Raw genomic sequence first — 15,277 nt, 5'->3', positions numbered from 1 at the left:
TTAGTAAAAATTTTAAATTAGTAAGTGATTTCTTGACTTAAAAGAATTTAACTTACCAAACTGGCTTCATAACCAGGAACAGGCAGTCCCGGTAGTCGAGCTTGAGACCCTTGTGGGCTAAGGTTAGGTCGTCCTAATATCACATTGGGTAAATTCACATCAATTTTTGGTGGCTCCATAACGCCCTTATTTGCAGCACTCGATGGCCCTTGTATAATTCTTGCTGCGGTTCCAACAGGTGCCTGTGATTTGCTCAATGGTGGACTGGCAACTTGACCAGTTAGAATTTGCTGCTGGTGCATTGGATGTGGAGCCTTTGTGATAGATCCTTTTCCAATTATAACTTGGGGCTGCTTCAACGGTTGCTTCATATGAGCGATTTGTGCGTTTACAATTTGCGCTTGTTGTGACAGAGCAGCACTAATGTGAGCTTTTGGAACTTGCAAAGATGGTGGTTGTTTATTGATTTGGATAAACTGCTTCTGACTAGTCAATAGAATTTGTTGACTGGGCGAAAGTATAGGAGGTTTCACTTGTAATTTTGTAGCGACAACTGGCATGGCGGGCCTTGGTGAGATAGGGCTTGATGATGAAGCAATTGATGCGGCAACAATGTGAACATTTTGACTTACGGGGATAGATTTATTTTGTACTATGGGAGTAATTGGTTTTGATATAACATGTTGCTGCTGTTGCGATTGTGACAACACTGTGGTTGTTATGGGTTTGCTTTGTATTGGCTGATGCGATATAACAGCCTTTGCTACTTGAGATGACAGCACACGGGCCTTGAACGGATGAATCTTAGGCATCTGCTGCTGAACAACAGTTACTGACTGAGGCTCAGTGATCACACTTTGTTGACTTTTAACAGGCTCGCTCATTTTAACCTCTTCTTTAACAGGTTCCGGTTGATTTGGAGGTGTAGAGGGTTTCATAAGCACAACCTTTTGTTCATTACCAGAGCTACTACCAGGAAGCGGAATATACTTTCCTTCCTCGCTTTCTCTCATTGGTATTAAAAGGCCGGTAACAGGATCTATAAGATTAGTGGGTTCACTTTTAGCAGAGTTTGACAATTCACCTTTAATGCGCCTTAACATAGCAGCTTTTAGTCCCTCAAATGGTTTTTCCTTAACTTGCTCAACTTGCTGGGAGATAGCAACATTGGGTTCTTTTAGTTTTTCTGCAGCTGATGCACTTATTGGGGATAATTCTACAGACTTCGGACGTTCATCTTTTACAGTTTCTTCAGATGATGAATTTTCTGTCGCTTCAGAAGCCCGACGCGGCTTTCTACCCCTCGGAGATTTTCTGGGAGTTTCCGCTTGGGGGAGCGTTAGTGTTTGAGTTTTATTAACAACTTGCCGACCGGATCTTCTCTGGTTTGATGCTCGGGTTTGCGGAGCATTCTTAACAACATCTTCAATAATGTCGTCAACAGAATTCTTAGAAATATCTTTTTCTGCAAGTCTTCTTGATTTTCTCGTATTTGATTGCGGAGATGTAAATTCTTCCTTGTGTTCCAAAGGTTGCTTGGTGGACAAGGTTTCTTTTGGATTTTCTTTAACTTCTTTTCCAATTTCTTTTGTTCCATCTTTGGTTATTTCTTTAACTATAGCTGTTGGTTGGGAGTTATTAGTACTGGAGGCAGTGGATTTAATTGTCAAAACCAATCTGGGCCTCTGTTCCTTGTTGCTTTCTTCAGACTCTTCTTTAAATTCATATACGTCTGTTGAATCAGATTCTGATTTAAGAGCCGTTCTGTCACTTCTTGTGCGACCACCGCGACCACGTTTTGTTGGTGTTGTCGACACGTTCGACATCTCTTTCAGTTTGCCTTGTCGAGTTTGAATCCCACCTCTTTCCACGACAGTTTTGCCTTTGCCCCTTCGTCCGCCGCGACCCCTTCCTCGGGTAGTGCTCCGGGTAGAAGGTGTCCTTGGTTCATCGTCGTGTTCTGTAGTAACTGATTTTCCCTCCCCCGGCTTTGTTTCAGTTGAACTCTCGTTTGCACTGTTGGCAGTTGTTTCGATTGACTCGTCACGTTTATCCTCGGCATGTTTTGAGTCGAGTTCTTTGTATTTACCACTTTCGCTGCCGTGATCGGACATTTCGTCCGCTGAACATAAAGTTTTGATGACTGAATCAATGTTCACTTCCTTTGCAGACCAATAATCATTATCCTCTTTAATATCCAAAGAATCTTCTTTGGAAATATCTTTTTCTACGTAAGAAGCAGTTTCTTTGAACAGGTTAGTATTTGTAGCTTCGGTTACTTTATTATCTTTAGAGTCGATGAGAGCTTCCAGCTTATCTTGTGGATTTGGATGTTTATCTGTAGTTTTCAGTTCTTTGACGGGTAGCCCTGCTGACGATTGAGTGGACGATTCTTCTTTTTTAATAAGATGCTCTGATTTTTCTGTGGTACTATCTGAATTGTCTTCTGGTTTGCTTGCTTCAGTAACTTCCTCCTTTTCTTCTACTATCTCTTTGGTAAGAGAGTTGTTTAACTCCTCTGTCACTTTTTCAATTGCCAATTTAACAGGCGAAGCAGGTTTATATTCGGAATTATTTTCTGACGATAATGGATTTGACACAATAACTGGACTTGCATTAGAAGTTTTTGGAGTCTCTACTGTTGGTATTGACAGCTGATCTAATTCTTGAAGTGGTTTAACACCGGACAATTCCGACACTGCTGTTTTACACGCACCTTGCAACATTACGGAGGAGTTTGGCCTTTCTATTTCTGTAGCTGGCGCACCAATGGAAACTTGCGGTTCATTAATAACTGATACAGACTTTGGACTTTGACGAGGAGCAGAAGTTAAATAATTGTTAGTCGAACTTGGTGCGCCCACTGATTGACTCATTGTAAGTAAAGGTCTAGAGCTGACAGGTACCGGAGAAAGATTTGGCTTGGAGCACGTCAAGATTATTTGATGTGAAATTGTTCCAGAGGTGACTGGAGGTTTAGTAGTGCTAATGGTAGGAAGCGAACTGGTATTACCCGACATAATTATGGTGGGTTTAATGGGGCTATTAGTCAAGCACGTTGGAACAGGCTGTGATATTTTTATATCCTCTTGTTGCTTTTTATCCAAACAGTGAGGGTGGAGTTCTTTAGATACTGGCACATTGTTGTAAGTGCCATGCGGAACATTCCCCATATACGCATATCCGGGCGCCAAATGCCTGGTAGGAACAAGCAGCCCTGTTGGTGGTAAATGTCTAATATTTCCTTGAAGAATCATATGTCCCGGCTGCCTGGGTGGAAAAGTGCTAAAAGGCACTGAAGAGGTTTGAAATACCATTCGCGGCTGAGTTCTCATTTCTGAGGAAACTGAAACTAATTTCGGTGGTTCCATTGAGTGTGCCACCTTAGGCTGTGGCAATAGTACAGTCGTTGTTTGCAAAGGCTTGGATACCATCACCGATGTTATTGGCAGCCTACTCAAGTTGATATTGCTTGATGCTTTAGGTGATAGCATATTGTCCTGTCCAACTGGTTTGCAAATTTGGACAGGGGAGCGAGCAGGTAAATTATGAAGCTGGGATACAGAGGTAGATTTTGCATTAGTGGTTTGCACAGGCTGTGCTTGAATTTTTTGTTCTAATGAAGGAGATAATTTCGTTATCGCAGCAAGAGGTGGATAATTTGCTTCACTGATTTTTATCGTAGGAGGTGTAGCAAATGACTTTAATACAGGAGGGTTAGTCGATATTTGACTAATAACAGGTGGAACAGATAGTTTGGTTTCAGTCAGTGGCAATACATCTTGCTTTGGAATAATATTTTCTGACTTTCTTTCTACCCATGACTGAGACTGAGAAATAACTGATCTCTGCTGTTGGTCTGGGACAATCGATATAGTTTTATTCGGTTCTTCCAAATTCTTCTTAGTTTCAATTACTGTCAATGGTTGCGTTTTAATAGGTGTCAGAGATGGTGGGCTACTAATATTCGGCGTTGTCCTGAAGTGAGAAGTTTTACTAGTCTCCAATAATTGAATGCTTTCTTGAGCTTTTTGTTGCTGAGTTGTATTCGCGCTCTCTGGACTTTTGGCGACTGACTCTACAATTGATGGTTCATCTTGTTCCTCGGTATCTGTATCAATTTGAAGCTCATGTTCACTCTGGGGAGTATCTGGTTTAACATCTAAATCTGAAACGCTTAGGCTTTGCACAGCTTGCCTCATTTCTTCGTCATCTTGTACATTATTTTCCTCTGAAAGTGTTGGTCCGACATCGGCAGGGTTACTTATTTCGTCAGAGTATCGTTCATTAAATTGGCCATTACCAAAACTCTCACCTAATAAAGCAGCCACAGCATCTTCAGTTTCTTCTTGCGAAATCACAACCCTAGGTTTGTCTTCAATTTGCTCTTCCAACTTTTCTTCTTTTATTTCTTCCTTAATTACAGGTTCTTCTTTTTTAATAATAGGTTCAAAATCCGTTGAAATAGATTTAACTGCGTTTTCATGAATGGTTTCGTCAATTTCTGTACCAAATCCTGGTAACAATTTTTCAGGTTTCTTCTCCTTTGATGTAGTCGGCGTCTTTGGTAGAGGGCTTACCATCTGTATACTCTCTTTAGTCGAGGGCGAAATTGTAAATTCAGGTGCTAGTTTTTCCATAATAGGACTAGTTGCGTCGAGTATTGTTGGCATACTTTGACTCTGACATTTCATTTCAGTTAATTCTTTGATTTCTTCCACAACTGGTTCTTTCTTAATTTCAGGGGATTTTATCTTATTTTTATCATGATGATGGTGGTGGTGATGTTTACTCCTTTCTTCTTTACTTCTCTTCCGCTTCTTTTTCTTTTCGCGGCTTTCTTTGCGCTCGTCTTTCTTAGTTTCATTAGTTTGGTTATTAAAACAAAACATATTTGTTTCAATATTCAGATTGTCCAGTTCTGATTTGATTTCTATTTCAGATGTGTCGTCCTTTATGTTAGCCTCTAACTGCTTACCCATATCTATAAAGTCCATGCTGTTATCGTTGCTATGGGGTGGTTCCTCCGCAGCAGCAGCTGCAGCCTCAGCAGCCGCTTCCTGCAAGCGTCTCTCCTTTTCTCGTCGCTTTTTCTCTTTTCTTTTCTTATGCTCCTCACGTTCATTTTCTCGATCTCTATCCTCCTTAATTTTGCTATCATGTTCCTTTTCAGAGTCTGTATTAAATGAATGAGGCTGCTGAGCATTTTCATCTATCAAATAAGAAAGTTTATTTATCATTTGGCAAGTAAGTTCTTTAAGGCCATTTTCGGAATCTTCCGAGAGTGGACCGAATATGTTCTCCATTTTGCCGTCGCTTTTAATTTCGTTTTTTCCCTCAGACTTATTTTTCTTCGATTTCTTAGATTTTTCACGACCTTCTCTAGTTTTATCCCGTTTCTTATCCTTTCTGGAATGATCTTTTTTCTTATCGTGATGTTTGGTACGATCTTGATTTTCACCTTGAGCTGAGTCCATCTCAGTTTTGTTGGGCGCTTCATCATTAAGGTAATGTTTTTGTTTCTTTTGTTTCTTTTTATGTTTCTTTTCTCTTCTCTCGGATTTTTCCTTTCTCGTTTCAGGAGTTGTTTCGTCATCGGAGGTTTCAAATATTGGTTTGTTATATTTTTCCACTTTAACTTCCCTCTCAGGAGAATGAGATTCCCTGAAAATTTGATTTTCAGTAGAATGAAATTCCTGAAATTTGCTACTGCGTCTTTCCTTTTTAATTAACCTTTCTAGCTCGGTTTTAACAGATGTAATTTTTTCAGGTTTTTCGTCAGTATCAGCGAAGCCTTGGTCATTTTCGTTTTCGGAAAACATCTTGGACATATCGGAATTAACCTTTTTCTCGTGAAAATCTTCAGATATTATTTGGCTGCACAGTTTGGGCTTCTGGTATTCGTCATCTGAGGTATCACTAGTTATTCGAGATTTGCAGACTTTATAGGCTACTTTATTTTTTATTTCATCGTCGGTAGTTTCGACTGGTTCAGACTTAATTTGTCTAAGCATGGAAGAATCTGAATCTGAGTAAATTTCTCGGCGTTTGCTAGATTTTCTATCCTCACTTTCATCGGAGCTGTCCAAAACTTTTCTGCTTCTCCTAGGCTTCACCTCAGAGGATTCTTTACCAGATTCAGAATCTTCATCCCAAGATGTTGATCGCTTTTTCTCTTCTCTGCGAGCTCGACTCAATTTTAGTTGACTGAATTTTGCTTTTATCTTCTCTTGTCTCTTCTCTTCTTCTTGTTTTTGCATATTTTTGCAACTTCTTGCTTTAACTTTGTCATACATTGAAATATAAGCTGGCTCGTCATCAACAATATCAAAAATTGAGTGTTGTTTCTTTGGTTCATCAGAATCACTGTCAGATGTGGTAATTTTGCGACTTTTTTCCCTCTTAAGGTGTTTTTTGTCTTCACTGGGTTTTAATTTAGCATCTTCGTGTGATTTATTAGTTTCTTTGGAATCTGTGCTGATCCGGTCCTTCTTTTTACTTTCCTCATTATTACGTTTTTCGTTATCCAGTGCTGCCTCTTTACGTTTTTCTCTATGCTCCTTTCTTTGCTTTTCTCGTTCTACTTCTTCCGTTGATCGCAAGTTTAATTTCGCTAAAAAATCTTTATCAGTAAGTGTAGTAGTCGTCTGTAAAATTGGTGACTCCCTGGAATCTTTTTCTCGACTTTTCGTTTTCGATTTTTGCTTTTCCAGCTTGTGTCTTTTGTGTTTCTCCTCGCGCTCCCTTTCTTTTTCTTTACGTTTCTCATCGCTCTCTTTTGTACTGTTGCTGTGTTTCTCGTGGGTGGTATTTATGGAATTGTTTTTATGTTTACTTTTCCTTTGTTTATCTTCCGACTTGCAGCTGTCTTTTGAATCTCGCCTCTCCGACATTTTCTTATGTTCGTGACTTAGTTTAACACGCTTTTCTTCTGGAACATCGACGCTGTCATGTGAACTCATCCTCCTTTTGACTCCCAAATTAGCGGGTAGGCTGTTATTTCTTTCTTTTCGTTTGTTGGGATCTTTATCGCATGTTCGATTTTTGTCAGAATCGATCGATGTGTGCCTAGTTTCAACTATCGCTCGATCTCTGTGTTCTTTGGTTTCTGTCAAGTTTTTATGTCTGTCGTGAACATTATTATCTCTATTCTCCTTTATGCTTTCCTTTCGTCGTTCAGTTTCTCTATCCAAATGGTACCTAACTTTATCGTGGCGAGAATTTTCGTGATGAGAATCTCGCCGGTGCAATTCGTGACTCGATTTGTCATCCTTACCGGATTCTTTGGTAGTTTTGTCGTGGGCGTGTTTATCAATATTGTTCTCCCTGTGTTTATTTTCACTGTGACTTTCTCGATGTTTGGAATCGTCTTTTCTCCTGTCGTGATGATTGTCCTCTTTATGACGGCTCTTCTCCTCGTCCTTTTTCCTCTCCTTTTCCTTCTCCAATTTCTCGGTTTGTTCCTTAACTTGTACCTCTCGCTCTTCCGTCTCTCTTCGTTCCGCTTCCTCTTTCTCTTTCTTCAACTTTTCTTGTTTCTCTTTCTCCTCAGCTTCTCGTCTCTCTTTTTCTATCCTTTCAATGCGCTCCCTTTCCTCCCTATCTTTTCTTTCCTGTTCTTTTTGGCGCTCCCTTTCAAGCTTCTCTTGTTCCTGTTTTTCTTTTTCATGTCGTTCTTTTTCCACTTTTTCGCGTTCTTGCCTTTCCTTTTCCAACCTCGACTTTTCCAAGCGATTTTTTTCCAGCCTGTTTCTCTCTTTCTCTTTTTCTAGCTTTTCTTTGTGAAATCTTTCTTTTTCCAATCTCTGTTTTTCTAATTCACTTTCCCGTTCCTGTCGTTCTCTCCGTTCTTGATGTTCACGTTCCAAACGGTCAGCTTCTTGCGCGTCTTTTTCCACTTTTTCGCGCTCGACTCTCTCTTTTTCTTGACTTTCCCTTTCAAGTTTCTCCTGCGCTTCTCTGGCCTTTTCCGCTAGACGATGTTCTCTTTTCTGTTCTTCACTTTTTCCACGTTCTTGAACATCAAGTTTCTCATCCTCTATTCGTCGGGCACTAGTATCACTATTCCTACGTGTTTTAACGTCAGCGCGGGGCGAACTACTGTTAGAGTCCCTACGACACATAATTTTATCAGTTTTGTCTGACGGTTTCACTTTCAGCACACCCGACGTCGCGCTACCGTCGCTAGCGTTTGGAATGTTGTTCTTTTCACTTAATTTCGAAAGCGTCGGCAAAACTACAGTATTCCTAACTACATTCACTTTAGTGCTACTAGTTCGTACGTCACCGGGAACGCTAGCGCACGGCTTCAGTCTATTTTCGCCGAGGGTCGCGGTCCGCACGGTGACCGTACTAGTCGATGACGTAGGCGTGACGGATGTTGCAGTTGTCACAATTCCGGACGCTGCTACTTGCAAGGCTGGTACCGGGGACATCTGTATCGGAGGGTGGCTGGGAAAAGGGTACTGGAGACCTTTCGCTGCCGGAATAGTCGTGGCTCCTGAAACAAATTAGAATCATTTGGTATGACATTTAAGCTGACTTTACATGGACTAAAATTTCTTAAATGCTCATCGCACATAGTGCAACTGTTGGTCTGTGTTATTGTTGTTGCGAGACAAATATTGTAAACCGAATTAATTGCGATTCGCTGGCTACTAGGACGGTAAGGTTTTGATCACATTCTGAATATTCAGTCTCTAAGGGCTAAATCATGATAGGCAAAATAACAACCATCCAAATATAACTGGGATCACAAACACAGGCATATCGGAAGAAGAAGTGAAACATAGGTGCAACATGGCAAACGTAGCTGTGTGGAGTGACCAACATCTGGAAAGACTGCCAAATTTCAAGAGCCATCAAAAATCGGCTAGTCGACTGTCTTGTACTCCCAATATTGACGTATGGCTGCGAATCGTGGACTCTCGGATAGACGGAATGTAATATGTGTTGTACATACATTCCATATCCCATGGACTGAACGCCGTAAAAACATCTCCATTATAAATGAACTTAATATTACCAACAGGCTTTCCACTAAAATCAGACTAAAACAACTAAAATATAAAACTCATAATTCAAGGCTAGATACAGGGACGTAGACCACGTTGCCGCTCTCTGACGAGATGACAAAAGACAGAAGCATATTGAAAAAAATCATCTATGCTGTTACGCTGACGACCACACTCCCTAATGGCGGTCAGGACTGAAGAGAGAGAGAAGAGCTACGCAAGGTAGCTTGCGTCGCTATATAATAGGAAATGTGCCTTTCTAGGTTGTTTGCTTCCGCCCCTTGTTGCACTGCTTTTTCTACCATGTCTCTCTTTGATTATTCAGGCATTTTATAGTTACAGATTTCTTCTTCTTCGTATTTGCCCACATATTTTACGTTGGTTTGCGGATCCACAATATTATACTGTATACTGTTGGAGAACAATTGCAAGCTTAACAGATTTCCAACTTTTTTTTGAAAACGGTCATAGCGTGGGCAGTGAGCAGCTTTGCATCACTGTACGTTTGTGTTTGATTACAATGCAGACAAGTTTTACACTGTAGAATTCGTTATAAAAATTCTAAAGGATCATTAAATAAAAATCGTAAAAAGACGATACGACAGGAACAACTTAAGTATATATACCGATGGGATGGTTTCTTTTATTTTTTTCATTTGAAAGCAGTCATCGGGTTCAATAGATAAAGTAAATCGTACATGGCTTTTGTTGTATACCAGTTTGTGAAGTTCATGTAGGACCAAAAAAAACAGCGCTGTGGTTCTTATTTCGGATTATCTAGTTAAGCTCTTACTCTTGTTCTATCAATAGTACGTAATGTTATAGATTTGATCACAAGACATTCACCAACGAAAACTTACAACACGTTTATCGTTTATTGTCCAACGGGCAAATGCTTACCTGAAGATCTGGGTGATAACAAGGTGGGAGTTTTGGGCAACTGCGTCAGAGGCGCCAACTTCAGCGGCGTCGACAGTGGGCTAGTTGTAGTTACGGCCGTGGCCAAAGACGCGACCCTGTTGTTGAACAAAGTGAATTCCTTTGGTTCGTATTTCTCGCCCACGTTTTCCAACCGTTTCAGGTCTTCGTCGAACACCGAACGCTTGGCCATCACAGATTTGACTATTTCCGACGGCTGAACTTCGTTCAGGTCGAGATCCAACAGTTTGTGCCTCTGCCTGAACTTCTCCAAATTCGCGTCCAATAGGGCTAAAGCCTCGCCGCCGGCGGCGCTTATCGCTCGCGAACCCGACCACTTCTCGTATTTTTCATCCAAAGATCTTATTCTTTCTTCTAATGACGCGCTAGGCGACGTGATATCGCTATCGCTCGAATTGGAACTCAGACTCGGCGGTCGAGGCGGCGGCGAAGCTGGTGGAGGAACGTGTACGGGACTAGGCGGACGGTTAGATACCCGGGGACTGGTCGATGTGGCGGGTGGACTAGATAAAATGCTCGCCGTATCTTTTTGACCTTTGATGCCTGCTACCGAAACGCTTCCTGCAAAGAAAATGACGACTTATTAAATTATCATTTATTAATTTATTATTAAAAAAAACTAAAATTGATAGACAAAATTCACTTTGAGACAACAATATTAACCCCTTCATAGAATCTGCTACAACATGAAAATGTTAAGCATTAAGCATAGTGACGTTCGCTAGTCATTATGGGAATGTTCTCTATATATAAAAATGGAAACAAGAAGAATAGGAACAAGAATTAACCAATAATTATAGAGTATTAGTGCCATCCTCCCAATCGCAACCACAATAATAAAAGATAAAATAGAACAACATTTGGTCGACTTGAATAAAGAACAGTGAGGCTTCCGAAAAAGCAGGTCATGCCTGGACAATATATTTACCATGAAAAGAACCAAGCCATTGAAATATATATGACATTTATAGACTTAGAAAAAGGATGACACTGTCTCCAAGAAGCAACTATGGAAAATTATGGAAAGAGTGAACATTTTAGACCACAGATAAAAATAGTCAATGAATTAACGGGCAACAGTAGACACAACAAGAGGACTAAAACGAGAATACCTATCACAAACACTTTTAAATATATGTAACGCGTATATCCAGGTTTTACAGGAAGGATAGGTATACCAGCACAGGGAAATCGTGGATGATCAAGATATTTCTGCAGAAGAAAGCTGAAAGTAGAATAGGAATATGGGTAAAACTGAATAATGTACTAGACTCTAGCTGCCAAAATTTTAAGTATTTAGGATCGATAATACACCGAGATGACGGTTTAAGAGATATAAAGACAAAAGGATGAGAGAAACAAGCCACATGGATTGCTATGGAACAATGTCCTGACAAATGAAAACAAGAAATAATCTTTCAAAGCATTGTATAGCATAGTATATGGAGCAGAAGGGTGGCCACTGACAATAACAAGAAACAAAATGAGAAGGTAGAATTGTATTATATGAGAAGATGCCTATAAGTCAGAATCGACAAAACAAGAACTGTAAAATGCTCAATAACAAAGAAACTAGAAAACGACCAGAACTAAGATGTATGTTTCCCACATTAGACATGAGACTAGGGGACTGAAATCCAAGAGATCAGTGGAGGACTAGAACGACGAACTCGTAATATATAAATCTGTACTTGTCGTAAACTTTAGTGTTTGTGATCCAGACCCAATTTAAAGTGCGAGGTTTTGTATAATAGATGGAGCTTAAATGTATACACCTATTCTATGCCTAAACTTAAAATATACCAAATTACAATGGTATTTTTTGATAGCGATTAAGCTTAAAGTGAAAAATTTGTGACAGCAGTCAGAAGAATTTGTCAAAAGTGCAGTTAAACGTAGTTAATTAGTAATTAGCGTTAACCCTTCGGTTGAACCCAATTACCTCGATTCATAATTTGGGCTGCGAACTTCGGTAGGGGCAGCGTGAGTGGTCCTTCTCTATCCCTCGGCGTCCTTCGAGGTTCCGCTTGAGGGAATTCCGGTTTTTCGTCGCACAATGGAGTACCCGGTCTCGAACCACCGTTTTCCGATCCGTCCGATGGTTCGGCGAGCGTCATAACGTAATGGGAGTGAGATATCGCGGTCCTGGAGCTGCCTCCGTCGCTGGCCGTCTTGCGCCTCTTGCAGCCTACCGCGTGGGGGACGTAGTGGCCGGACGAGGACACGTGATCTTTGTACTTCGAATCGACCGACGGACGTCGCGAGTGGTGCCTCAAAGTTGTTTCGGAAAGGCGCCTTACTTCCATTACCTACGATTTCAAACGTTCACGTTTAACCAAATCGCGATCACTATCATCAAGCTACTTAAATCAATATTAATTATGCTTCTCCTCTCTGAATATGTACCTTTACCTTTCTGTGATCCCTGTTCGCTTCGATGATAACGTCGCTCGTTAAGACGGGATCCAGCAAATCTAATTTCAACCGTTTCTTTGGACTGATCAGCTCGTCGCCGGAACTCGGACATTCCTCCAGCTGTTCGAGGAGGTGGACGCGTTCCTTTTGCAAGTTTCGGATGTCGTGGGGCGCGAAAGGTACGGGGTCCACCAGGGTCTGCACGACCCGTACCTGGTGATGTAACAATTCGTACTTATTAAATGGAACAGAAATAAAAGTTAAAATTCGGCGGGCAATCGTCGCGGGTGAATCGCTCACCTCCAGTGGATCTAAATGTCCGGGACTATCGTGAAGATACGCCCCGTGTGGATCGTACGGATCGTATGGGTCTTCGTGCGACGCGGCCGAACCCTGACTGTACTCATCGTAGCTCCTGTGCGAGATATGCCTGTCTCCGGGTATGTACTCCATATCGTAGTAGTCGTACCGGGACAGTCGGGACCGACCACCACGCGGTGTCATGTTACCGGGCGTTCCCGGCGACTGTATGGCGGCAACGCTTGATCTGCTACTGTACGACGACGTTCGCGGTCTTGTGGGCGTATCGTATCTGTTAGGAAAATACCTACAGCGTCCGCTAATCGCTTGGGTTCGTATGGGATTTTTTATTCTTTGCCACGCGGTTTAGAAAAGTTTGCGAAACAGAGTTGCGCTGAACACAATTACAACACTTCAAATGATTCCTGCCAATGTTCTCACTGATTCATATAATAGCATAAGACTTGTAGAAAATAATTAACCTCTAAAGTGGTTCATTCCGTCATATATATACATACGTCTTGGACATAGTGAAGATACTATGTTAACAAAAGTAATATTGATGATATGTTTAACATATTTAGTCAATTTAGGTCAATTTCTTTCGTCTGTCGTACGTCTGTGTCAAGCATGCTGCCGGACAAAGTCCAGTATGACAGTCAGCACTCCAATACCTGTTCTCTTTCCTTTTCCTATTTTCGGAACATACTGCACGACGTTTTGTGGGCTTTTTTTTTCGTAGTATATCTGGGAAATGTTGTGGGGAAATGCGTTGGTCTCGGTATTTTCGGTTTCCTTCTCTTTCTGTGGAATATTGTTCTACCATTTGTTCTCCCAAATCTAAGAGAATGTTAAGACGTTTTTTTCGTCCTCTTAGCTTTTTGTATAAAGTAAATTAATTAAAAAAAACCACATCCAAAAAATGTTTAAATGTTTTCATATAATACATTTTTAAGCGACATCTTGTCGATGCGATGCATTTCTTTATCATTTGTTTTCTTCCTGTATATTGCAATATGATTTCCTTTTTGCAATTTTTTAGATTTTATTTCAGTTGGAATTCCATTTCTATTTACTCTCGTCGTTCCAAATCAATCTCTTCGTCTTTTTATTACTTTATCAGTAAGATCGAGACTGGTATAATAATTATCAAGGTATAAACAACAACCCTACTAGATACAGGTTTATCAGGGTAAATGGAATTCCCATACTGGGTACTGGGAATCCATGAACAACATTCTCTAGCTAGCCTTTCCACCCAATCATTGATTCGTCAATGGAAATTTTTTTGATTACGAACATAAATACTCATAAACTTTAAGTGATCCAAAATCGGCTTAATTTTGAATAATCTTCGGTTTGGTGAATTAGCATTGAACTCCTTGTTTATAAAATGCAAAAATTTGAGCAGCAGTTGAGAGCGTTTTTCACAAAAAATTTCAAGAAAAAAATGGTGTTTTGATGGTCTCTCGTTTGGTAAAATATAATTTATACTCTGGCTTATGCAGATTCCCTGAAAAATAAGAAGAGCCAACAAAGTTCTTATTTTTTTATATTTTCTTTATTATGGTTCAGATACCGCTCCGCATAACGATTTGTTTCAACAACGATTTTATTTATAAGTTCGTCGGTAAAAAAGCATTCAAACAGTTGGATAGGGTTATCTTTGTTCAAATTGTCAAGCTTTATACTAAAATGGCCTTGAAAAAGAAACGCTGGACGAGGGATCTAGAAAAAGTCCATGTCGGTTGGGTCTGGTATTTGGAAAGGTCGAATTTCGTCTTCATCACTGAAACTACTTATGTCACTAAAGTTATCTTTTTCCTCTGTACTCTTCTAAATACTTTCTTCTGAACTCCAGAATCCTTCATAATCACTTTTGTCGATTATATTACTGTTTGTCAAGTTTGGAAACAAAGCATCATTTTTTACCGGCGTTTTGAGACTAACAGTAGGTATATCAACATAAAGTTATAAAACAGGTCCAAACACGGATGCACAAGCAATGATCCGATAAATGGCTCCATGCCACCACTCTTCCCATTCACACGCAACGAATGATGCACAGACTTCTAAAAACATATATTACACGCAAGCGAACATATTCGTTTTATCCATAGTAGTATGTATAGACAATTTAATTTTATGCGAATATATTCGTCTTGGGCGTTTTGTAATGCATATGTTGATGACATATTTATCCGTCATATCCACTTAAGAGGTTAAGTCAATCAAGGGTAGATTTGTGCGAACCGCAAAAGATAGTAACTAAAAAATTAAACACAACGTCAAAGAAATGAACACATAGAGGTATAGGTATGTTGGAGAAAATCTAGGGGCATAGACGAATCCACTGTTTTTTTTTAATGCTGAAGTTACCCTCAAAGAAGATTTTGTAATGTTTCAATTTTGGTTTTGTTGTTTCATCGATTGAAATTGATGATCAGTTACGTTTAGATTAACATTATAGACTGCAATTTTCCTTGATCAAAGTACTTGTAGTTGTAGAGCAAATAGTCCTAGTACAAATTATTTATCCGATCTCAGTTACTGTTAAAAAAAGTTCGCTGTTTTGTGATTGCTTGTTTTTGGGCGATAGCTGATGTAAA

General features: G+C 40.1%; 1 protein-coding gene across 4 annotated transcripts in view; it reads right to left on the bottom strand.

Moving 5' to 3' along the window:
- LOC132699381 (protein split ends) overlaps positions 1 to 15,277 on the bottom strand; it is a 136,430-nt gene that overhangs the window by 3,141 nt on the left and 118,012 nt on the right. For 2 of the 4 annotated variants that reach the window (XM_060666046.1, XM_060666049.1), the window contains exons 7-11: positions 12,669 to 12,960; positions 12,360 to 12,602; positions 11,896 to 12,262; positions 9,915 to 10,514; positions 57 to 8,500 (exon numbers count right to left, since the gene is read on the bottom strand). In XM_060666046.1, the coding sequence (XP_060522029.1) occupies positions 57 to 8,500; positions 9,915 to 10,514; positions 11,896 to 12,262; positions 12,360 to 12,602; positions 12,669 to 12,960 (9,946 nt within the window). The remainder of the gene's footprint in view (positions 1 to 56; positions 8,501 to 9,914; positions 10,515 to 11,895; positions 12,263 to 12,359; positions 12,603 to 12,668; positions 12,961 to 15,277) is intronic. The other 2 variants (XM_060666047.1, XM_060666048.1) reach the window with 2 other exon arrangements.

The sequence above is a fragment of the Cylas formicarius genome, unplaced genomic scaffold, assembly GCF_029955315.1.
Source record: "Cylas formicarius isolate icCylForm1 unplaced genomic scaffold, icCylForm1.1 PGA_scaffold_3__17_contigs__length_32017465, whole genome shotgun sequence".
In the NCBI taxonomy this organism is placed as follows: Eukaryota; Metazoa; Arthropoda; class Insecta; order Coleoptera; family Brentidae; genus Cylas; species Cylas formicarius.
This window is presented reverse-complemented; position numbering and strand designations above follow the sequence as displayed.